The sequence below is a fragment of the Saccopteryx bilineata genome, chromosome 3, assembly GCF_036850765.1.
Source record: "Saccopteryx bilineata isolate mSacBil1 chromosome 3, mSacBil1_pri_phased_curated, whole genome shotgun sequence".
NCBI classification, from domain to species: Eukaryota; Metazoa; Chordata; class Mammalia; order Chiroptera; family Emballonuridae; genus Saccopteryx; species Saccopteryx bilineata.
This window is the reverse complement of record NC_089492.1, coordinates 292264960-292288829: the sequence shown is the minus strand read 5'-3', so window position 1 is coordinate 292288829 and position 23870 is coordinate 292264960. Positions and strand designations below refer to the sequence as shown.

The following is a 23870-nucleotide window of genomic DNA, read 5'->3' as shown; positions in this document are numbered from 1 at the left end:
GGGAAACCCAATTCTACACGGAAGAGGAGGGGGCCCAGGATACCGGTTCCTGGAGGAGAAACGGGGGCGGGGGTGGGTGGGTTTTGTGGACAGTGCTCAAAGGCGACTGTCCAGATCAAATGCCAACAAGGACGTTGTGGATTCAGAAATGAAGGTCGTGGGCGACCTGGACAAATGCAGCCTCTTAGTCCCAGGAGCACAGGGAGCCGGCTAGCGAGTGTAGTAGACCAGCCTTCCTTGTAATGGGGTCATGGATTCCGCAGGGGAGGAGGGGGCGGCTGGGGCCGGGACAACCAGCGGAGCTTGAATCCTGTGCGTTGGGACCTTGGCCAGGGCCTCTGCCCCTCCAGCCGCAGTCTCCGCATCTGTCAACTAGCGGGACGGGGCACTCTCCGTCGGAGCGCGCTGGGGACCGGAGGTCTGAGCTTGACCGCGCTCGTCCTCAAGGGCGGATGAGCTAGCTCCCTCTGTGTGTACACCCCTCCCTATCCCTCAGCCGGTCAGCAGCGATCCTTCTCGCAGTTCCCCCAGGTCACTGCTCGCCCTGGAGTCGCCCGAGTTTCGGCAGCACAGACGGCTGGCTGGAGCTCCGACTCAGCGGATTTGGACGCGAGAACTGACGTTCTCAAGTCCCCGGGAGCGACACAGTGCGGGGGCCCCACCTAGAAACCGCAGGCCCCGGAGCGAATTGCCCCGAGGGGCCGCGCGCGGGCGGACAGTCACTCAAGTCTCCGGCCGCTGGCGCCGCCGGGCGTTGCCGGGCAGAGCCGGGCCGCGCGCGCTGCCATTGGCCGCAGGTGGGCCGCGCCCCGCCCGACAGGTAGTGTCCTCGTGCCGCGCCATTGGGTCGCGGCCGCAAGGTCCCCCGGGGATTGGCCCAGGTGGCGGCCCCGCCTCACCCTCATTGGCCACAGGTGCCACCGCCCCCGCCCCGGGACCGCCCGCCCCGCCGATTGGCCGCCGGCTGGGTCGGCCATATTCGGAGCCCCCCTCCTGCGGGCTTGACCGCTGGCTCCGCGCTCCCGCCCGCCCACGCGCCCGCCGCGCCCCCGCCCCGTCCCGCGCGCCACCCAGGTTCCGCGGAGTTGGCCGGGCCGGCGCCTCTCGGACCCGCGCCCGCGCGCTCCTTTCCGCGTTCCGCTGCTGGCTCCACCTGGCGTCTGGCTGCAGGGCGCCCAGTGCCATGGCTCGAGCGCCCCGGGCGCGGCGCTGACGGCGGTCGAAGCGCGCCATGCCCAGCAGGACGGGCCCTAAGATGGACGGGAGCGGCGGCCGCGTCCGCCTCAAGGCGCACTACAGCGGGTGAGCGGGCCGGGGCGCGGGACCGTCGGGGACTGTGCCGCCGCCGCTGCGGGCGCCCGAGGGCCGGGGCCGCCCGGGGCGGTCCTGACGCACCAGCGAGAGAGGCGGCCCTGCGGTTACTCCACACCCCGCAAGGGTTTCCTTGCGCTGGACGTGCGGGGGGCCACTCCGCGACGCACTCCTCCAGCTCCGGGCCACAGTGTGGACGGTTTCCCTGGGAAGCTAGCTGGAACTTTTAAGGGCGCAAACCTGTAAAAACTAAACTTTTTGCCGGATAGTGAACACTGAGGGGAGACTTTTAAAAAAATCGGAGTTTCCTAAGTTTTCCCAATGTTCTTGCCCAGCGGTCTCAGCTTAAGGAATGTTTCATGTCCCAGGCGAAGGCCAGCTGGTGAACCGCCCGTGGTTGCCTGAGTGGCGGGCGCCGGGGAGGGCTCGGGCGCAGTTCCTTGGGGCCGGACCATTCAGACACCACTGGTCAGCCCTGCGGCCGCCCTCGGCGCCCTGGACTCGACCTGTTCCGCGGTGAAATGGGGCGAGCGGCCGCCTCACAGGCGCCAGTGGCGGGCAGCGCTGGACACTTGGCGGACGGAATCCCTGGGGGTGGGGATTCGGGAGGGAATGGAGGGGGCGGCGCCCAGAAGCCAGGATCCCGCCGCCTCTTGTACAGCTTGGTGAGACGGCGCTGGAGGAAGAACTGGGAACTTTTGCCGCTTCTTCCTTCCACCGGGGTTGGTCTCCAGGAATCCCGAAATTCGGCCTGGCTGCTGTCAGGGTTGCCACCGCCCGGGGGGTGGGGGAGCGGAACGGCGACCCTGTGGGTGAACTTGGCGATTTGGGCTACAGTAGCATTCCCCGCGGTCTGCTCTAGGGGCACCGCCCGAATGCGTCCTCATGCCTGAGAAGGGGCTTCGGGCACATGATCTCCTGAGTGTTTCTTGTTTGAGGTCTCAGACCGGCTTTTCCTGCCCCCTGTGCCATCCTCAACCAGAAGGGGATTGCTCGAAGGGTGGGTGTTGGTGGCCGAGCCCGAGGGAAGATGGATTTCTGGGGGAAGCACTGGCCAGCCCGCCTAAATTGGTCTGGAGTCTTTCTTGCCTTCCTGCCTGGAAGGGTGGGCTGTCACTAAAGCTGGGAGGTGGTTGGCCAGGTCCTGGGGCTCTGGCTCCTTCTAGGACCAGAGCATCTTGTCTTGCTGATGGATAAACCCGAACAACTGTGGAATCTTCAAATTGAATAACTAAGGACTTTATAAAAATCAGAGATGATCCTTAATGAGAGGATATCCACACCCAGAGGGGCCTGGGGTAGGTGGGGTGGGAACTCCACCCTCCAGCATGCCCCCAAGATAAATTCAAGTAGGCACCTCCAGACAGGGAGCATAGGTCTGGGGATGGAGACAAATTGTGGGGAAAGTTCAGCGGACCCCCTGGGAGTTATGGACCAGGTGCTCCGCCCACCCGGTTCCCTCCCTGGCTTTGGCCCCTGGAGAGCTCTTTGGTTACCAGGAGTAATGTGACCTGTTGAGTCTGGTTTCCCAGCGGATGAGGCCACGCCCCACACTCTTTCCTCTTCCTTCCCTTCCGGACCTCTGCTCCTTCCTCCCTTTCCCCATCCCCTTCTTTCCTCTGGCTTCTCGCCTCCCTCTTTCCCCTCCTCCCACACCCCACCTCTGCCCTGGGCTCCACTCCTCCCTCCCTTCCCTGCCTGCTTTTACTGACTTGCTCCTGCCTCTCTCAGGGGACTGAGTTGGGAGTCCTAGTCCTCAGAGCCACGCCTGTGACTGGGGCACTGGTCCGGAAAGCACCCACCCAGAGCAGCGCTCACTTATCCAAACCTGGCGGGTCCAGATGAGAGGCTGGTGGCACCACCCACGCAGAGGAAGGTTGTTTTTGTGCAGCAACCGTGCAAGAGGGGCTGACACCTGGTGATGGCTTCTCCTGATCACTCTTGCCCATCCCTCCAGGCTTCCCCCAAAGGCTTGATAGAGGTCTCCCTCCCACCCAGCTGGGCCTTCGGAGGGTGTGCAGTCACCAGAATCTGATGGGGTCTGGCAGCACCTGTGTTTTTCACTGTTGCTCTGCCGGGCTGAGCCTCAGATGCCTGCTTTTGTGAGGTCATGGAGATGACTGCTGGACCTTTCCTTTCTCTAGCTCAAGTTCCTGTTGCAGAATCCGTTATCCAGGACCTGCTGTGTGCAAAGCCTCTGGCTGGGTGGGTCTTGTGGCTTGGGAGACCTGGGGGTCCAGGGAAGGGCAGTTGACCAGGCTGTTGAGTGCCAACTTGGTCACCATTCTTGGGGCTCTGTCTTGCTCAGAGTGGCTGTTTGATTTAGGATTGAGGCGAGTTGATGGTGGTGGTGGTCAGGGGTCTGGCATTGGGGATGGGATGGCCCCATCCTGTGTGTACTGGAGTCATGCCTCTCTGTAGCCAGGTGATGAGGGCCCTTGGTGGTCCATCCTGATGTGGACATTTCCACAGTGTTGGCATCCTGGGGGAAACACTAGCTTCCATTTGGAGGCAGAATGCAGGGGGTGGGGGGGTATTGAGGCAGGGACAGGTCAAAGGTAAAAGGATGGCAGCCCTGACTTCCAAAGTTCCTGGGGGCAGGAGGACTGTTGGATACTGGGTTAGGTGATGAGTGTGCCGGTCAATGTAGGTACCAGGTCTGGGTGACCCCAGGATGATGGAGTAGGTCGGGGTGGGAACTTCATTTCTGGAGCCCTCACTGATGAGCCATGTGCCCGTTCCATGCCTTTGTTTCCCCATCTGCTGAGACACTACAGGCTTTGTTGATGACAGTCTGGGTTAGTCCTGGGGGAGCACATGAGGTACTGGGGGCCTGTGCTTCAGGGTCTTTGAACAGAGAAGATGGCCAGTTCCAGCAGGAAGGGGTGGGCAGCTGGGGACCATCAAAGTGAGCAAGGCCTGTGGGCTGGGCTGCTATGCTGAGCCAAGGTGTTGCCTGTGGATGGACAAATCTTGGGTCCTGGCAGCCCTGGATTTATTGTCTTGTGGACAGAGACTTTATAAACACTTGTTTGGTGGGATTCAGAAGCCAGCAGGGCTGACACCAGCAGACCCTGCATGTCTGTGGTTTGGGATGTTTCAGAGCCTATCAGATCTCTTTTCAGGCTGCGCTCTTGTGATGTCACGTGTGGGTGTTTTCCTTGCAGCTTCAGCCTATGCTCTGAGGATGTGCTTCCCTCTGTTTCAATACAAATTTGTCCCATCTGAGTTCATGCCTTCCCTTCCCTCTGTGGTAAGGGGGCAGGACTGGCACTTGTCCCCGGCCATGGAGGGAGCAGGACCATGCCCCTCCCTCCCGCTCCCTGGAGGGGAGCTGCCCTACCTGTGAAGGCCAGCCCTTAGAGGGTGACCTGGAATCCCTAAGCCATCTCCCGCCATCCATTGTCAGCATCTTGTTTTGGGATGAAGACATGAAAGACAGTAGTATTCTGTGACTTGCTCTAAAAAAAATTTGCAGGGAGGCAGTTGAATGTCTTCCAGGGCACCCTTAGGCCATTATACTAGTCTCTTCTGCCTCTCAGTGACCTGGACACCCTCCTCAGCACTGTCCAGGTTTGGGGGAGAGTTTAATAAAGCAAGTGGGTGTAGCCTTTTGGTCAGAACTGGAACCTGGTGCCGGAGTTGCTGTTTGCCCAGCTTCCACTAGGAGGCACCTTCTGCTGCTCCCACGTCCTGTCTGCCCCAGGAGAGGGTCATCCAGTCACCAGAATAGATCTTTCCTTTCTGCCTAGGGGTCTTCATGGTGCTAATATCACAAGACATTGGTCAGTGGCTCTGGGAAAATTTTATTTATTTAGTCAAATAATTTGGTTGATCAGTAATCTGTATCTAATTTAATTTATGTGCATGCCATGGTGACCTGTCCGCCTCCTCTTTGCCCCAGGGACATCCTGATCACCAGCCTGGATGCGGCGACCACCTTTGAGGAGCTCTGTGCGGAAGTGAGGGAGATGTGCAGCCTCCACCAGGGGCAGCCGCTCACCCTCAAGTGGGTGGACAGTGAAGGTAGCCCGGGGTCACGTGTTGTTGGAGCACAAATCACTAAACCCGTGTGTCTGTCCCTCTGTGGGGAGGTCTAAAGTCATTGCAGCAGCTTCCCCAGTAGGGGGCAGGAAGTCTGTCCAGGAAGAGGTTGGCCACCTGCAGAAGAGAAACTGGGTGTAGGGGTGGGCAGGTGACCCCGGGAAGGACTGCAGGGGTCTCCCCTCCCCACTTGTGGGCTTGTCCTTACTCTCCTTACCTGATCGTCCCCTCTCATATTGGGGGCTTTTCCTGTGGGTGCATTGGAAGGATGAGCTCTTCATTTTCTTTTATTTTTTTTCTTTTCTTTTTTCAGAGACAGAGAGGGATAGGTAGGGACAGACAGACAGGAACGGAGAGAGATGAGAAGCATCAATCATCAGTTTTTCATTGTGACACTTCAGTTGTTCATTGATTGCTTTGTCATATGTGTCTTGACTGAGGGGGGGCTACAACAGACCGAGTAATCCCTTGCTCAAGCCAGCGACCTTGGGCTCAAGCTGGTGAGCCTTGCTCAAATCAGATGAACCCGCGCTCAAGCTGGCGACCTCAGGGTCTCAAACCTGGGTCCTCCACATCCCAGTCCGACACTATCCACCGCGCCAACACCGGTCAGGCGAGCTTCATTTTCTCAGGGAAAGTGGAGGGGGTGCGTAGCGAGACCCTTCCATTCCGATCCTTCTCTGTCTCTGTCTCCTGTCTCTGGCTCCCTCTCTCCCTTCTCTCTCACAGTCAGACACACATCCCACAATGCTAAGAGGTTGGGAGACAGTCCAGGAGAGACCCTCTTCTCTGGGATGAGTGTGACTGACAGCCGAGGATGCGGGGGAGCCCCTTCCTGTGGGAACAGGGCCACGTGGGCGCTGGTTCTGTGCATATCTGAGTTCCCTGTCCAGCAGTAGATGACCAGGAACCTTCCCTTTCAGGTTGGGAATGACTTAAGAAGAACGTCTGGGAAAACCCAAGAGTTAGCAAGGCTTAGCTCTGCACGGGGCCATTTTGGGCTGTGGGTAAACTCCCCTCCCCTCCAGGGATAGGTTGGTTCTGAGGTGGGGCTCAGGGCCAGCTGTTCTGGGACCTGTCTCTGCTCTGAAAGAGTGTGTGTTGTGTGGACACCTTTGCCCTTAGGCCTGCGGGGGCCTCAATGATGTGTCTTGCTCGCCTAGGTGACCCCTGCACCGTGTCCTCCCAGATGGAACTGGAGGAGGCCTTCCGCCTATCCTGTCAGCGCAGGGATGATGGGCTCATCATTCATGGTCAGTGCCCCCAGCAGGGCGGGAGCAACAGTGGAGGGGTTGGGTGGCAGGGCTTTCTCCATAGCTGTCCTCTGTGGTCTGGGGACATGGGAGCCCAGGGACCCATGACCCCCCCCCCCACTCCCTGGGGGACTAGAAGCCACACAGAGGATGACAATTTAGAGTCATAGGGTGCCAGAGAATTTGAGGATGTTGAATGTAACACAATCTTTTCCTCTCTGACACATTATTAACCCAAACAAAACTTGCCCTCACTGGTAGATTCAGGAAGGGGTCCCCTCCCTGGCACAGAAGCCTAGGCTTGACTGTGAGTCCCAGGGCGGGCATCCCTGGGGCCTCAGAAGCCTGGCATACTCAGCTCCCTCCAGCTCTCCCAGAACTCTGCGGTCTGGGCTCACGGCCGAGTGTACAGAGCAGGGGCCCATCCCACAGCACTGCTCAGGGAGGGAGACCTGACTCTCCCTGGGGCTTTCCAGGCTCACAGCGGTCCTCAGCCTGTTAGGCTCAGAGTTGGGGTATACACTGAAATTTCGTTATCGTTCCAGTATAGTCTTTAAATTGGGAGTTTTCACACAGTGCTCCCCACACTTTCAGGGTTCCGCAGGGTGTCTGTGGGGCCCAAAAGAGTGGCTCCAGCAGTGGTGGCCAACCAGCCATGTGGTAGACCAGAGTATGAAGCTGGTCACTGCTTTCTGTCAGCTGGTCCTTTTCTCTGATGCTGGTCTAATAGCTGGTTAAAGTATCCTGTTTTTGTAGCTCTTTATATAGATGTGGTATAGATTTATTTATTCTTAAATTTCCCCCCCCCCTTTTTATTGAATTGATTTGAGTGACACTGGTTAACAAATTTGTACAGGGTTCAGGTGCACAATTCTACAACGTGTCTTTTGGACAGTGTACTGTGTATTCACCTCCCCAAGCCGAGTCTCCATCACCATGTATGCCCCCTCTCCCAACCACCAACTTCTCTCATTTACCTCTCCCCAGAAATCAGCACACCATTGCCTGTGTCCCTGTCTGTGAGTTTTTTCTGTTAACTCTTTTTCACTCAGTCCCGCCACCCAGCCCTGCCCCACACCCCAACAGCTGTCGGCTTACTCTTTATCTGTGAGTCTGTCTCCTGTTTTACGTGTTGGTTCATCTTGTCCTTTAGATCCCATAGGTGAGTGAGATCGTAGGGCGCTTGTCTTTCTCCGACCGACTTATTTCACTGTCCACCCGTATTGTCGCTGTGCCCACCTCGGCCACTCCGCTATTGAGGCGTGAGCACATGTCCGGTGCATTCACAGCAGTGGTGCTCTCAAGCTGCTTTCCAGACTAAAAACAGATCGTTTCTGGCTTTTTATACTGCCTAAGTTTCTATATATTTTAGTAATTTACCAAGAAAGTCCTGGGTGTGTTGGACAACATTTCATTATGAACTCCTTGAGTGCAGAGACACAGAGTCCAGTGTGCTTTCGGACACCGGTTTTCAGAGTGACTGTGGGTCTTCCCTCTCCGTATGAAGTTAGGGCCCCTCAGGCGCTCTGCCGTCGACACCCCTCTGATGTTTCCCCTGACATCCCTGTGCCTTCGGAAGTCCTGGGTGGACGTACGTGTCCTGAGGTTCCCAAGTCTTTGCCTTCCTGAGCACCACCCGAAAGCGGGTGGTCGTTGGCCACTTAGGCTCTGCACATGCGTGGTCAGTCTAGTCTGCTGCCTTCTGCTGGAGCGGCACTGGGGGACAGCCGCACGGTGCTAATGATGTTCTCTCTCTTCCCGCAGTTTTCCCGAGCACCCCCGAGCAGCCCGGCATGCCCTGCCCAGGAGAAGACAGTGAGTACTGCTCTTCTCTCTGACCCCTGTCACTCATTCCTTACATTTACCCCTGTCACAGGCTGTGGGTTGGGCTTCAACGTGTTTGTGTACAAGGGGAAGATGGCGTTCCTGATAGCCTGTAATGTAGGGCCATTTACCCCATGAAGACCCTAACAGGAGTGAGCAGATGATGGGACCTCCTGTGGGGGTTTTCGCTGGCTGGTGTCCCTGCCTTTTTTGGTGTGTCAGTTTTGGCGAATGAGTGCGGCCATCAGGGCGGGTACCAGCTTGGTCAGTTGGTGCCAGAAGTCCTAGAAACGCCCTGACCATCCCCAGGAGGGAAGGTCCAGGCGAGGAACACAGGGAGAGTGAGGTGCACACTGGCTGGGCAGGACGGGGGTGGCAGGTGACAGGTGAGAGACCCATGTCAGAGGTTGGTAAGTGAAGGCAGAGGTGGCAGATGGGGTGGGCGGGGCTACAGCTTGAGATTCAGAGGCTGGAAAGCCACACTGAGAGGGCCGCTTTCCGGCAGCACCCAGCCAGGCTAGTCCAGGGTGCACACCCGGCCCAGGAGCAGCAGATAACATATGTGCTGTGTCTTGTTGCTTCTCTGTGAGGAATTCAGGTGAAGGCAGGAGACTCGTGAGGTGGGTATGCACTGGGTTTCTGGAGAGAAGGGTGGTGCTAGGTGGGCACCACTGTGATGCGGAATTCCACCTGCAGGAGCCCCAGTTGGCTGCAGGGGTACCCATCAGGGGGCCTTGGAGGCAGGAGTCCAGCACAGGAGTTTTAGAGTCCTAGTCCCTTCATGGGGCTGCTTTCCCTTGGGGGTTCCCATGTCTCATGCAAAGGGGAATGCATCCTGAAAGGCATCATCACACTCAACAGTTTAAGCATCTTTTTGAACATTGAAAAAATACCATGAGCCTGGCTGGCTGTGGTTGGGAGGCAGGGGTTGTCCCTCTGCTTGTGTTCTCTAGGAGGGTCTTGTTATTTGCCCTCTAGATGGCTTCTGATGGTGGTGACAGACTGTCTTTGTTTGTCTGCCCAGAGACGTCTCCAGCAGCCAGTGTGGCCCTGGGCACGGGATCTCCGCGCTGCCTAGCATCCCGGACAGTGGAGCTGGCCATCAGCTCAGCCCCAGGCCCTGGTAGCACTGGCCCTGTCGTCTCAGGTCTGTCCTTCTGTCCGCAGCCCTGGCACCTTCCTTGCTGTTCCCCTGGAGACGCTGCTCTGTCCTGTGTCACACTCATGCCAGCCTTGTGTAGGGAAGAGTCTTTGGGGTTGGCTCGGCCTCGGCTGTGCTGGGGGGCGTGGTGATCCCAGAACATTGAGGAGTCAGATCTCTGGCCGAGGTAGACATGGGGGTGACTCCTGGGCGATGGCCATGTCACTATGGAGGAATTTGGAGACTGTGATGAGCTTTGCCTGAGCCCTGCTTTGAGGACCAGAGCAGGTCCTTGAGTTGCATACCTGGTGGCTGTGAGGCTTGAGGAGCACCAGGTTTTGTGGGAGATGTTCTCCAGTGCCCGGAGGTGGTAGGTGCTGGGGGAACCAGGGCAACAGACAGCATTGTACCCCTCCCCACCCGGGCACACAGAGCCCCTCTCTGGGTGTTGACGTCTGCTTGGCCTCGTCTTGCTAGTCAGGAATGGACAGAAACCCCTCTTCACATGGGCCCTCCAGGGTCCTGGGCTATTTGAGGGTTGGCGTTCTCTGCAATATTTTACTCTTTTGGCTTGATTTTAATGCTAATCTCAGATAGTTAGGACAACCCTGTTCTGGTCACCCAATGGCCACAGCACTCGAGTTCTTGGTCAGTTTTCATGGCCTCAAGCAGCTCTGCACAACGCCAAGGGTGTGTGTGAGGGGTCAGAGGGTGGGATGTAAACATATCGGAGCCATGTGAGGCCCTTGCCAGGAGAGCTGGATGGACTGATGTGCTGTGGCCAGAGGTGGACATGTGGCAGGGGTGTGGTTGCACTGTGGCACCTGGGCTAGTCCAGCTGGAAGGGCCACATTGTGCCAGCCTGGCCAGTCTTCATTTTCAGTAAAACACCTTCCCACACATTGTAGTCAATATGAATTCTATAGACTTTACAGGTTTATTTATTTCCAGTAAGAGAGAGAGAGAGAGGAAGAACAAGCAGGAAGGAAGAGAGAAGAGAAACATCAACTTGTAGTTGTCCATTGATTGCTTTCTCATACATGCCTTGACTGGGGAGTTCCAGCTGAGCCAATGACCCCTTGCTCAAGCCAGCAACCTTGGGCTTCAAGCCAGTGCCCATGGGATCACGCAGTGAGCTCACACTCAAGCTGGAGACCTCAGGGTTTTGAACCTGGTACCTCAGCATTCCAGGTTGATGCTCTATTCACTGTGCCACCACCGGTCAGGCTACTATTTTAAACTTTTAAAGTGAACAATTTGGGCCCTGGCCTGTTGGCTCAGTGGTAGAGTGATGGCGCAGCATGTGGAGGTCCCGAGTTTGATTCCTGGCCAGGGCACACAGGAGAAGCAACCATCTACTTCTCCACCCTTCCCTCTCGCCTTTCTCTCTGTCTCTCTTCCTGTCCCACAGCCAAGGCTCCATTGGAGCAAAGTTGGCCCCGGGCACTGAGGATGGCTCCATGGACTCCACCTCAGGCGCTAGAATGGCTCTGGTTGCAACGGAGCAACGGCCCAGATGGGCAGAACATTGCCCTCTGGTGGGCATGCCAGGTGGATCCCAGTCCAGCACATGCGGAAGTCTGACTGCCTCCTCGCTTCTAACTTTGGAAAAAATACAAAAAAAATAAATAAAGCGAACAGTTTGGTGCATTCGAGTTGTGGAGCAGCCCCCACCTCTCCTGCTTTTTTTTTTTTTTAAAAGATTTTATTTATTGATTTTACAGAGATAAGGGATGGGGGGAGTGAGTATCACTCATAGTTGCTCCACTTTAGTTGTTCATTGGTTGCTTGTTGTATGTGCCTTGACCAGGCAAGCCCAGGGTTTTGAACCAGCAACCTCAGCATTCCAGGTTGATACTTTATCCACTGCGCCACCACAGGTCAGGCAAAGAAGGGTGTGGCTTTTTTTTTTTTTTTGTATTTTTCTGAAGCTGGAAACGGGGAGAGACAGACAGACTCCCGCATGCTCCCAACCAGGATCCACCCGGCACACCCACCAGGGGCGATGCTCTGCCCCTCCAGGGCGTCGCTCTGTTGCGACCAGAGCCACTCTAGCGCCTGGGGCAGAGGCCAAGGAGCCATCCCCAGCGCCCGGGCCATCTTTGCTCCAATGGAGCCTCGGCTGCGGGAGGGGAAGAGAGAGACAGAGAGGAAAGAGGGGGGAGGGGTGGAGAAGCAGATGGGCGCCTCTCCTGTGTGCCCTGGCTGGGAATCGAACCCGGTACTTCCGCATGCCAGGCCGATGCTCTACCACTGAGCCAACCGGCCAGGGCCTCTCTTGCTTTTTAATGTGTTCAGAGAGAAAGCCTCGTATAGTCAGCATCACTGTTCTCCACCCAGCACCACTGGTCTTCACTCTGAGAATGTGACTGTACCTGATCTGGACGTTTCATATGAATCAAGTCACGCACTGGGTGGTCTGTTGTAATTAACTGCCTCCTTTCACTTGGCGTGATTTCTTTCGAAGTTCACCCATGTTGTAGAGTGAGTCAGAACTCATTTCTTTTTTTCCACCAGCCTTTGATTCTGCAAAAATACACACAGCATGCAATTTACCATCTAAACTGTTGTAAGATGGCAGTTCATGGATAGTAACCACCGTCACGTTGTTGTGTAACCATGACCACCATCCTCTTCTGAACTCTTCATCTTGGAAAACTGAACCTCTGTCCCCTTTAAACACTCGCTCCCTCTCACCCCCTCCACCGCCCCGGGCACCACCATCTGCTCTCTGTCTCTGGATTCAACTGTTCTCGTGTCAGTGGAATCGTATTGAATTTGTCTTTTGTGTCTGGCTTCTTTCACTCGGCATAATATCCTCAAGGTTCATCCATGTTGTAGCGTGTGTCTGTTGGAATTTCCTTCTTTTTAAGACTGCGTGTGGATGGACAGACTATGTTGTTTGTTCATCCATTCATCCCTTGGTGGACACTTCTTCGCTGCTGTGAGTAACGCTGCTGTCATTGTGGGTGTGTAAGAATTTCTGTGAGACCCTGCTTTCAAGTCTTTGAGTATGTACCCAGAAGTGGAATTGCTGGAGTGTATGGTGATTTTATTTTTCATTTTTTGAGGAATCGTCATGCTTCTTCCATAGTAGCTGTACCATTTTATGTGCCCACCAGTGGTGCACGGGGTTCCAATTTCTCTACATTCTCGTCAGCATTTATTTTCTGCTTCTTTCTTTCTTCATTTTTATTTCTTTCTTTTATTTTTATTTTTTTATTTTTTTACAGAGAGAGAGTCAGAGAGAGGGATAGACAGGGACAGACAGACAGGAACGGAGAGATGAGAAGCATCAATCATCAGTTTTTCATTGCATGTTGCGACACCTTAGTTGTTCATTGATTGCTTTCTCATATGTACCTTGACCACAGGGCTACAGCAGACCGAGTGACCCCTTGCTCGAGCCAGAGACCTTGGGTCCAAGCTGGTGAGCTTTGCTCAAACCAGATGAGCCCGTGCTCAAGCTGGCGACCTCAGGGTCTCGAACCTGGGTCCTCCACATCCCAGTCCGACGCTCTATCCACTGCGCCACTGCCTGGTCAGGCTATTTTTTTATTTTTTATAGTAACCATCCAAATGGGTATGAGGTGGTGTGTCTCTGGTTTTTTGTTTTGTTTTATTTCTTATTTTCCAGGTGAGAGGAGGGGAATGGAGAGACTCCCACACGCTCCGCAACCAGACTCCACCTGGCAATCCTCGTCTGGGGCCAATGTTCTGCCCATCTGGGGCCTCACTGGTTTTGATTTTAGGTCTTTGATGCATGTCAAGTTCATTTCTTTTTTTAAGATTTTATTTATTGGTTTTACAGAAAGAGAAGAAAGAGAGGGAGGAGCAAAAAGTATCAACTCATAATTGCTTCACTTTAGTTGTTCTCTGCTTGCTTGTTGCTTATAGTATGTGCCTTATGTGTCTTGATCGGGCAAGCCCAGGGTTTCAAACCGGTGACCTCAGGGTTCCAGGTCGATACTCCATCCACTGTGCCACCACAGGCCAGGCTGTTGAGTTAATTTTTATATGTGGTATGAGGTAGGGGTCCACCTTCATTCTTTAGTGTGTGGACATCCAGTTCTCTCAGCTCCCTTTTATTGAAAAAACACTGATGGTCTTGGCACCCTTGTTGGAAATCACTTTACCACAGATGTGAGGGTTTATTCTGGGTTCTCTCTTCTGTCCTACTGGCCTCTATGTCTTTTCTGTATGTCAGCACCACACTGATTTTTATCACTATAGCTTTGTAGAAGATTTTTTAAAATTACTGACTTTAGACAGAGAGAGGAAGGGGGGGAGAGAGATAAGAAACCAACCTTAAGGGGGGGGGGAAGGAAGGAAAGGGGAAGGGGGAGGGGCACAAAGAAAACTAGATAGAAGGTGACGGAGGACAATCTGACTTTGGGTGCTGGGTATGCAGCATAATTGAATGACAAGATAACCTGGACATGTTTTCTTTGAATATATGTACCCTGATTTATTGATGTCACTCCATTAAAATTAATTAAAAAAAATTTTTTTTTATTTCAAAAAAAAAAACAAACACATCAACTTGTTGCTCCACTTAGCTGTGCATTGATGGCTTCTCATATGTGCTTTGACTTGGTGATTGAACTGGTGACCTTGGGATCAAACTGGTGACCCTGGGCTCGAGCTGGTGACCCCAGCATTCTGGGTTGTGACACTCTTAACTGCTGCTCCACCACTTGTCAGGTTTGATGGTATGATAGGTAGAACCATTTCATTTCCTTTTTGGGTTCATTGCTAGTTTATAGAAATGCAACTGATTTTTGTTGACTTTGTGTCCTGCTATCTTGCTGAATTTGTTTATGAGTTCTAATAACTTTTCTGTGAAATCATTAGAGTTTTCTGTGTCGTTTGTGAACAGAGATAACTTTATTTATTTTTTCCAATCTGGATTGATCCCTTTGATTTCTTTTTCTTGCCTAATTGCTTTGACTAGGATTCCCAGTGCTGTGTCGGCTAGACGTGGTCAGGATAAGCGTCCTTCTCTTGTTCCTCATCTCAGAGGAAAAGCTGAAGTCTTTCATCCTTGGTATGTTCGCTCAGGATTTTTCATATGTAGCTTTTATTGTGTTGAAGTACTTTCCTTCTGTGGTACAATAAGAAACACATGTGGTCTGTGTCTCTACTTCCTGACTCAATGCTCCTTCCTAATGCCCTTGGAATTTCCTGGGTGATAGGAGTTCTCTTTTGTCATTCGCTAGGATTCCCTTTTGAGCCTCACTAGATAAGGTGACTTGGGGCAGGGCCCCTGGGAAGCCTCAAGGGAAGGGTTGGTCACCACAAAGACCTGGTGATTAGAAGGTTGGAACTTTCAGTCAAACCCCCCACCTCAGAGGACAGGAGAGGGGCTGGAAGTTGAATCCATCTGCAGTGTGTTTAATCAGTCCTTCTGTGTTGGTGAGCACCGGAGATGTGGAGATGGGGACACCCTGCGCCCTTTCCCCACTCCTGGTCCTTTGTATCTCTTCTAACCAGCTGGTCCAGAGGTATTTCCTTTCATAATAGACTGTGATCCTATGAGCAGAATGTCTCTCTGAGTTCTGGGAGCCATTCTAGCAAATGAATGGAACCTTGCGGGGGGGGTGCTGGGTGCTGGGGGAGTCTTGGGAATCTTTGACCTGTAGCTAGTGGCTCAGAAGCACAGGTGACAGTCTAGACTGGTACCTGACATTGGCCAGGGTGTGTGTGTGTGGGGGGGGGGGGCAGCCTTGTAGGACTGAGCCCTTAAAGTGTGGAATATGATGTGATGATCTCCAGTTGTACAATGTCAGAATTGAGTTAATTATTTGGTAATATGGGGGGGGGGGGCACATGCCACCTTTTGTTTCTAGTTTGTTGAGTGTTTTTATCATGAAAGGATTTTCAGCTTTGTTAGATTTCTTTTCTCTGTGGGTTGAAACCATAGTGTGTTGTTTTATTTTCCTTTGCTCTGCGGAAGTGGAATGTTACATTTGTTACTCATATGTGGGATCACCCTTTTAGGAATAAATCCTGCTTGGTTATTGTGTATCATCCTTTTAGTTGTGCTGCTGGCTGCTGTTTGTTGAGGTTTTTTTGTGTCGGTTTTTGTGAGGGATGTTGGTCTGTAGTTTTCTCTTGCGGTGTTTTTGCCAGTCTTTGGTGTCTGGAGAATGCTGGCCTCTAAGAGTGAGTTAGGGAAAGTGTTCTCTCTTCAGTTTCTGGAAAAGTTGGAGAAGGGTTTGTACTAGTTCTTCCAATGTTGGGTAGAATTCATTAGTGAAGGTGTCCAGTCCAGGACTTTTCTTTGTGGGAAGACTTTCTTTTCTTTATTTTTTTTTTCCTTTTTTTGAGCCAGAAGGACAGACAGGAAGAGAGAGAGATGAGAAGAATCAATTCTTCATTGTAGCACTTTACTTGTTCATTGATTGCTTTTTCGTATGTGCCTTGACTGGGGGGCTCCAGCTGAGCCAGTGACCCCTTACTCAAGCCGGCAACTTTGGGGTCATGTCTATGATCCCACGCTCAAGTCAGCGACCCCTGTGCTCAAGCTAGGTGAACCCGCACTCAAGCCAGCAACCTCAGAGTTTCAACCCGGTCCTCAACATCCAAATTCGACACTATCCATTGTGCCACTGCCTGGCCAGGCGACTTTGATTTTTTTTTTTTACAGAGACAGAGAGAGAGATAGACAGACAGGAACAGAGAGATGAGAAGCATCAATCATTAGTTTTCAGTTGTTCGTTGCAACACCTTAGTTGTTCATTGATTGCTTTCTCATATGTGCCTTGACCCCGGGTCTTCAGCGGACTGAGGAGTAACCCCTTGCTCGAGCCAGCAACCTTGGGTTGAAGCTGGTGAGCTTTTGCTCAAACCAGATGAGACCGCGCTCAAGCTGGCTACCTTGAGGTCTCGAACCTGGGTCTTCCGCATCCCAGTCCGACGCTCTATCCACTGCGCCACAGCCTGGTCAGGCGCGACTTTGATTTCTGATTCACTCTCCTTATCACTTGCAGGCCTGCGTGGGTTCTCCATTTCTTTGTGGTCTGGTCTTGTAGATTTTGTGTTTCTAGGAATTTATTCATTTTATCTAGGTTATGCAGATGGTTGGCATAGAGTTGTTCACAGTTCTCTCTCATTATCCATTTTACTTGTGTAGAATCAGTAGTAACGTTCCTGGTTTCCTTTCTGATTTATTAATTCATCTTTTTTTTTTTGTATTTTTGTTTGTATTTTTCTGAAGTTGGAAATGGGGAGGCAGTCAGACAGACTCCCACATGCGCCGGACCGGGATCCACCCAGCACGCCCACCAGGGGAAGATGCTCTGCCCATCTGGGACGTCGCTCTATTGCAACCAGAGCTATTCTAGCGCCTGAGGCAGAGGCTATGGAGCCATCCTCAGTGCCCGGGCCAACTTTGCTCCAATGAAGCCTTGGCTGCGGGAGGGGAAGAGAGAGACAGAGAAGAAGGAGAGGGGGAGGGGTGGAGAAGCAGATGGACACTTCTCTTGTGTGCCCTGGCCGGTAATCGAACCCAGGACTCCTGCACGCCAGGCTGATGCTCTACCACTGAGCCAACTGGCCAGGGCCACTGATTTATTAATTCATCTTTTTTTTTCTCTTAGTCCATCTCACTCAGGTTTGTCAGTTTTGTGAGCTTTTCATTGATTCTCTCCATGGTTTTCTGGTCTCTATCTTTGCTTGTCTCTGCTCTGACCTATGCTGTTTTCCTTCCTCCCGGTGCCAGAAAGACTGACATTCACCTCTGAGCCTGGAGGCTCCGCTCCCTCTGGAGGCTCAGCAGAAGAGTGTGTCTTACCTTCTCCGCCTTCTGTGGCAGAGGGCACCCGTGGCTTGCAGAGGCTTCACTCTGGTCTCTGCCTTCTTTTTCACATGGCACCTGTGCTCTGGGTCTGTGAGTCTCCTCTCCTGCAGGGACATCAGTCATTGGATTTAGGGCCACCTGGGAATCTAGGATGACCTTGAGGCCCTTAACTTAATCATACCTGCAAAGACCTTTTTCCAAATGAAGGCATATCTGCAAGGTATTGGGGTCAGGACATGGGCATGTCTTTGGGGGCCACTATCCAGGACTGGTTGCCCAGCAGTCTCCTTATGTTGGGTTGGTGGGGGGGAGCTGTTGGCTTAACTCTGTGAGTGGGTCTGTTCCTGGGAAATGCTCTCTGCACAGGGTCTTCCTGGCCCTCTTGTGTGATGCTTTGTGGTTCAGGCTGTTGTGGGTTTATGGGGCCTGGGGCTTTCCCAGAGCTGTGTCTGGGGTGGGGTCCTGTGTGGAGCTCTGAGAGGGAAGGGCCCTGGGTCACACAGTGGGTGGTGAGTTTACCCTAGGCCTGGCTTGCGGGGCAGGCCCCCTCCGACATGGGGCTGCCTGAGAATTTTAGGGGCCGGGGCTGTGAAATTGGGGCTGTGGCCAGTGCTGGTGGTCAGGAACAAACCCTGGGCCAGCTTGTAGCCCAGCTGGTGGGTCTGGTGGCCCCTCTGTAGGTCTTCCCTTGTTCTCAGGCCCCACAGTTATGTGTAGCTGACACCTTTACCCACCGTGGACCCCCCACAAGGGGAACTGATCCAGTCAAGCACTTTTTCTCAAGGATACTGCTGCCTGCTTCTTGCCCAGTGCCTTGTCTGCCCCTCTGACAGCTGCTTGTCCTTCATATCCCAGTGACCAAACCTCCATCGGCTACAGTTATGCTGGGGGCAGCCACTCCTCCCGGCTCCCCCTCCATAGGGCCCTTCCTGGAAACCTGCCAAGCCTCCAGCTTAGGGGACTGTGGGGCAGGGGTAACTGAAAAATGGAGTGAGTCCCCAGTGGGATGGCCTGGGAGGAAAGGGGCTCTCCCTAGGGACGGTGTGGCTGCCACGTGTGTGTGTGTGTGTGTGTGTGTCTGTCTGTCTGTCTGTCTGGAAGCTGGGTTAGTGTCAGACGGTGGTCATGGTCCTGCCGACAGGAATGACACTTCCATCAACCTTTAGTGAATAACTGTTTAGTGATGGTCTTTCCTTACTTATAAAGTAGAAATAATTGGGTTGGAAATAGAATAGTGTTTGTAAAAATATTGAGGATCAGACCTCCCCCCTGAGTGCTATTCGGTATATTGTAAAGGACAGTTGGTGCATTAAAGTTCTTCTGTCACCAGGGCTGTCTCGGCAGGTGAGTGGCCACCACTCCAGGCACTAAGGGCTGGGGCTTCTGATGTCAGCCCCTCTTCCTGGGTGTCTTCCTGGAGGAGGAGGAGGAGCAGGAGGCTTGCTAGGTGGCAGGGCCTGCCACATGGGGTTGGATGTGGATGTGCAGGAACCAGAAGCTGTCCCTCTTTCAGGCCAGAGACTGCTCAGGGGCCATTGGTGGGTGGCCACGGGCCTGGGCAGCATGTGGCTGGGTAGGTGCACCTAAGGGACAGAGGAGTCCTGTCAGCCGTTTCCCTACCCAGGTCAGGCCCGTGGCCTCCCTGTGGTCTGTGGTGGAGACTCTGGTGACCTCCTGGGAGGGGCTGGAAAGAGGGTTGGGGTGTTCACACTGAGATTGCAGGGGCAGAGCTGAGTGGTCCTGACTCAGCTGGGCCTCTAGTCCTTGGTACAGAGAGGACACAGATCTGGGACTTCTGTGGCAACTGACTCCCCCTAAAAGCTGGTGGTATCCCACAAGGTCATCAGAACCTGGTATGGCAGCTCCGTGTGCTTTATGTCGTTGGTCCCAGCCTGTCCACAGACTGAGTGACAGAGGGTCCCTGCACTGGCCAGGGGACAGGCAGGCTGTGGACTGGGCCCCGCTCCAGCCTCCTCCTGGGGAGGGGCATCCCATGTCCCGAAGAGCAGGCAGCGCCCTCCACACTCCAGTGGCCCCTTCTTGTCACCAGGTGGTCCTGGAGGTGGGTTCTGGGGCTGATGCCAGGTCCCAGGGCAGGTCTGTCAGGGTTTGAGGGGAGATTGCTTTTGAGTCAGGACTTTGAGAAGTGGGACCCTGTCCAGCCTCAGTCTGGGCTTGCCCAGCGGAAGACTGGACCACTGGACCACTGCCTTTGATGGTAGCTGTGTCCCTGTGCCTGTGGGTGGGGCTTCCTCACCTCTCAGGAGCCCAGGCCTTGGGGGCAGTCACTGCTGCTAGGGGGTTGGGTGGGAGGTCACAGCTGTCCCTGCTCTGCCCCAGAAGCCAGACCCCAAATCCTTGACTCTGAGTTTGGGGAGAGAGTTTCATAGCCTGAGAAGGTCTAGGCAGGTGTCTGTGCATAGTGGTGACAAAACGTGGACTGACCTGTGTTCTGTAGGGGAGGGAGTGGAGGCTGGGCTCACCTGGGCATGGATGTTTAGAAGCTTGGAGGAGCCATGACCCTGAAGTGAGAGTTGGGTTGGGGTTGGTCAGGGACAGCCTTGGGTTGTCACAGCAGGTTGGAGAGGAAGGGGCTCCCTCCAGGGGTTGTGGGAGGACAAGGGGCTCACATTGGGCTATAGTAGGATCCCCAGAGCCCCTGTCCACCTGCCACCTTTGTCTTGCTCACGCCCCACCCTTAGGGCCTGGGGCTGCTGTCCTGCCCGTTCTCTGGCTCTGAAACCTCATGCGTTCTCTGGACACATGCTGGACAACAGCCCAGAGCAGAGCAGGGGGGGGGGGACAGCCTTGGCCAGGGTCACATTTTTCCGGTGGTCACAACCCTCACGGGGAAGCCAGGTATTGGCTCCTTGCAGCCACGGCAGCACCAGGGATGTGTGTGTCTATGAGACCATGGAAGGTGGTAGGTGTGTGTACCAGTCAGTTGGACACCGCTGTGCTGCTGAGTTCAGACTCCGGTTTGCTGGTGAGCCCTGTGCAGCTCTGGGCAGGTGGGCATGACTCCCTGTGCTTCAATTTCCCCCTCTGTAAAAGTGGGCTATAGTAATAGCTACCTCATGGGCTGTGTCAGTGTTAACAGAGTTTACAAGAGCTTCAGGAACTTGCTAAGGGCTCAGTAAGACCAGCTTGTCACCAGCCCCACCCACACCCCAGCTGGTTGAGCAAGTGGGAAGCACGGTGCCCCCATCAGGTGTGTTCAGGCCCACCGTCTTTGGGAACAAGAAGAGTAAGCCAAGCTGGGGGGTGGAGGGCTCAGGATAGCGGCTGGTCAAGCTGATGGTCTGGGCCCTGGGGGCCAAGGCCAGGTGGAACATCCTCCAGGCATAGTAGGTGGGTAACCACGAATCCTCCCAGAGTAACTTAATGCTTCCAGTTCCCTGGCATTTATAGGGACGTCTATTGTTTTATTAAAAACCCGGTTTCATTCAGCTTTGTCTCAAATTATTTGCAACAAACTGGAAAAGCTAGTTTTCTACCTACGAGAGGCTTCCGATAGAATTAGCCATCTGCCAGTTCAGCCTGAGTGTTCTCGCATTCTGCAAAACTGTGTGTTTTGGCTGGATTGGGGGCAATGGGCTAAAACAGTGGTTTTCAACTGCTGATTAGCCAGTGCTTCAACTCTTTCGTGGACCGGCATGAAATTTCCAGCAGACCTGCATCAGAAAACCAGTGGGCAAGAGGTCGGTCGTGGTGGTGTGAAACCTGTTATGGACGCCTATTCACACTGGGCTTGCTACTTCTGCATTTCCTGAGGAAGCCCCATGTAGACCTGGAGCTCCTCTTACCTGATGGTTTTACAGCCTTAGTTGGGGTGGTCGCCAAGCTTTTCTCTTGGCCTGGGGAGTAAATGTTTGGGCTCCGTGGGCTGTTCAGTCCCTGGCGTAGCTACTTGGCTGCCACTGAATGGGGAGTGTCCACAACGAGCAGGTTACCAACACCAAAATCTGGATTTCAGGTGATTTCCACAAGTCTTGAAATGTTACTATTTTATTCTTATTCAGCCGATTAGCACTACAACTGCCAGCCTCAGGCCACTGACTGGGGAGCCCTGTTGACTGCGTTTCCCATAAAGGAGGTTTAGGGACCATCCCCTCCCTTAGTGGGAGCCTCTGAGTGTTGTGTTTACAGTACCACGTTTGTGAAAGTCCAGCTGCCTGATGAGGGACGCTCCAAAGTGACCGCAGGCCACACGGCGAGCCTGAGTCTGCACCCAGGCCAGAGTCTGTTCTGTGACCACGAATGGTCCATATTCGTCAGCCTGATGCCTGCTCCACACTGAGGGGAGTGGGAGTCTCAGCTAGGGGGAGCTCATCCTGGACCTCTGCCCCCCAATGGCAGCAGGGGTCTATAAGAGGGTGGGGGTGGGAAGCGGCCAGTCATTTCCCATGCCCCCAGGGTTGAGCCTGGCCACGCAGGGCTAGCACCTATTCGAGTGGTTGCAGGGAGGTTGGTGGAGCTACCCAGGCTTTCCTGTGTGTGTTTTGGATCTGGGGAGACATGGCTTGGGCTCTGGTGCCGCCTGGGGTCTTGAGCCAAGGTTTGGGGGGGACACAGCGTCAGAGTAGGAGGGTCAAGTTGTCCACTGCAGCTGGGGGTCTGCTCTGGCCACGTCTAGGCACGACACAGGTGAAGTGAGAGCCCTGTGAAGCGTCATGGGGCCCCTCTCACCTTAGACTGGCGGGTGTGTCACCCCATCTTCACCTCCTCGTGTGGGGCGACCTCCTTGGTGCCCTTCCCTGTGCCCACCACCCCACAGAGCAGCAACAACCTCAAAAGGCCACCTGACCCAGTGTTTGGCCAACTTTTGACCACACCCATGGTTCCTCCTCTCCTCCCCTCGTCCCCTGGGCCATGGTACCCGCCTCAGACCCCTTGAGCGTTCATGATGAGTCTGTTCTCAGCCTCTGTGGATGCAGGTTGGAGGTCACTTGCACTTGAGTGGCCGCGGTTGTCCCTGTATCCTGGCCAGAGGGTCCCAGCCAGCTGAGCTCCCTGTCCCCCGCGGACACTGCATTGGTAGCTCCCTGAGGCTGAGCTGCCTCCTGTTGGCGCTGCCCACTCCCAGGACCGTCTCAATGCAGAGATGGTTGTTTTCATGTGACGTCAGCTCCTTTGATATCCAGGCCGTGTTTTAGCTGGTGCCTCAGCTGCCGGCTCCAGCTTCCCAGGGGAGCCGGGTACCACCCGGGCCTGGAGACATGAGGAGGCAGGGATGGGAGAGGCGGGGGATGGCCGGCCAGCCTGCCTTTAAATAACTGCCCCAGCTTGGGAGCCCACCTGCCTGTTGTGGGGTCGAGGGGACAAGGGTCAGCCCCGGCGCTTGAAAGGGCAGGAAAATGCCTGCCTTCACGCCCACCGCCTTGTAGAACATAAAGGCGCCTGTGCCGGGGAGGAGGAGGCGGAGGACGGGTGAGTACTGCGCATCGCTGCCCCTGCGGCCCCACCGTGCAGGCCGTATGCTCGCGGTCAAAGCTGCGACTGGCCTCCCAGCTGCACAGATGTTCCCAGCACAGACGCGGCAGTGCCAGGCGGCGTGCGGGGGAGAGTGGGGAGGCCCCCGTTTCTGAGGGTGACGGATGAGCCCGGCAAGAGAGGCGGCTGATGCAGGGGTCTGTGCGGAGGCCTGTCAGCACAGCCGTGGCTCAGGGAATAAGCGCATCTACATCTGAGCCCCACGGGGGCCCGGGTGGCGTCCCTGCTCTCTGTGTGTGGGGGGGGAAGGTCAGGGGGCATGTGCGTGGCTGGCTCCTGGCTGGCTCCTTGCCCTGCGGAGCTGGGAGCTGCCCAGCTCCTGGTGGCCAGTCCCAGCGGGTGGCAGCGTGGAGCAGGGTGAGGCGGCACCTGCTCCTTGGCCCGGCCCAGCCTGTCTGCCTGTGGCTCCCATTCCCACCACCCTAGCCGGTCCTGGCTCCGGTTTGCATTGACGACAACAGCACGGCCAGTGTTGACGTGCGCTGGCTGGCTCGCAGGGTCCTCCTCGGCGGCGATGAGTGTGGCGCCCGCTTCTCCGCTCTGAGATGGTTGGAGGTAGACTGAGCCGCACAGGGCTGCATCGTGAGCGGGGAGGTGGGGTGTGGGTGTTTTTCAGACATCCATTTTGCAAGGTGTTTCTGTAAAAGAAAAAAAAATGTATATATATACAGCAGCAGGCACCCCCCCCCCCCCGGTTTGGCAGGGGCCAGGCGGTTGGGCTGGGGCAGTGGGTCCCCTTGTGTGCACAGTGCCGGGTGCTGGGAGGGCCGGGGTGCCGCGGGTACAGGGGTGCCCCAGGAGCAGGGCGCTCCCCACCCCCAGCAGCAGAGGGGCCAGCTCTGCAGCTTGCTTGTTTTGGATCCTTGAATCATGAAATGTAGGCTGTGTCATGGGGCCATCGGGAAGGGGAGCGGGTGGTGGCTCACATGCATGTGTGCCAGTGTGCAGAGATTAGCTGTGTCATGGTTTCCTTGGGACGACTGGGACATCTCGGCCTCCTTCC

The 23870-nt window shown here is 54.8% G+C and overlaps 1 protein-coding gene across 2 annotated transcripts in view; it reads left to right on the top strand.

Moving 5' to 3' along the window:
• The first annotated feature begins 983 nt into the window (after nucleotides 1-983).
• Nucleotides 984-23870, top strand: part of PRKCZ (protein kinase C zeta) — an 82909-nt gene continuing 60022 nt past the window's right edge. Inside the window, exons 1-4 of one of the 2 annotated variants that reach the window (XM_066270665.1) lie at nucleotides 984-1302; nucleotides 5216-5337; nucleotides 6519-6608; nucleotides 8373-8423. In XM_066270665.1, coding sequence (XP_066126762.1) covers nucleotides 1232-1302; nucleotides 5216-5337; nucleotides 6519-6608; nucleotides 8373-8423 — 334 coding nt within the window. In that variant the 5' untranslated portion in view covers nucleotides 984-1231. Of the gene's footprint in view, nucleotides 1303-5215; nucleotides 5338-6518; nucleotides 6609-8372; nucleotides 8424-23298; nucleotides 23423-23870 lie in introns of those variants that run through there. The other variant, XM_066270666.1, reaches the window with a different exon arrangement.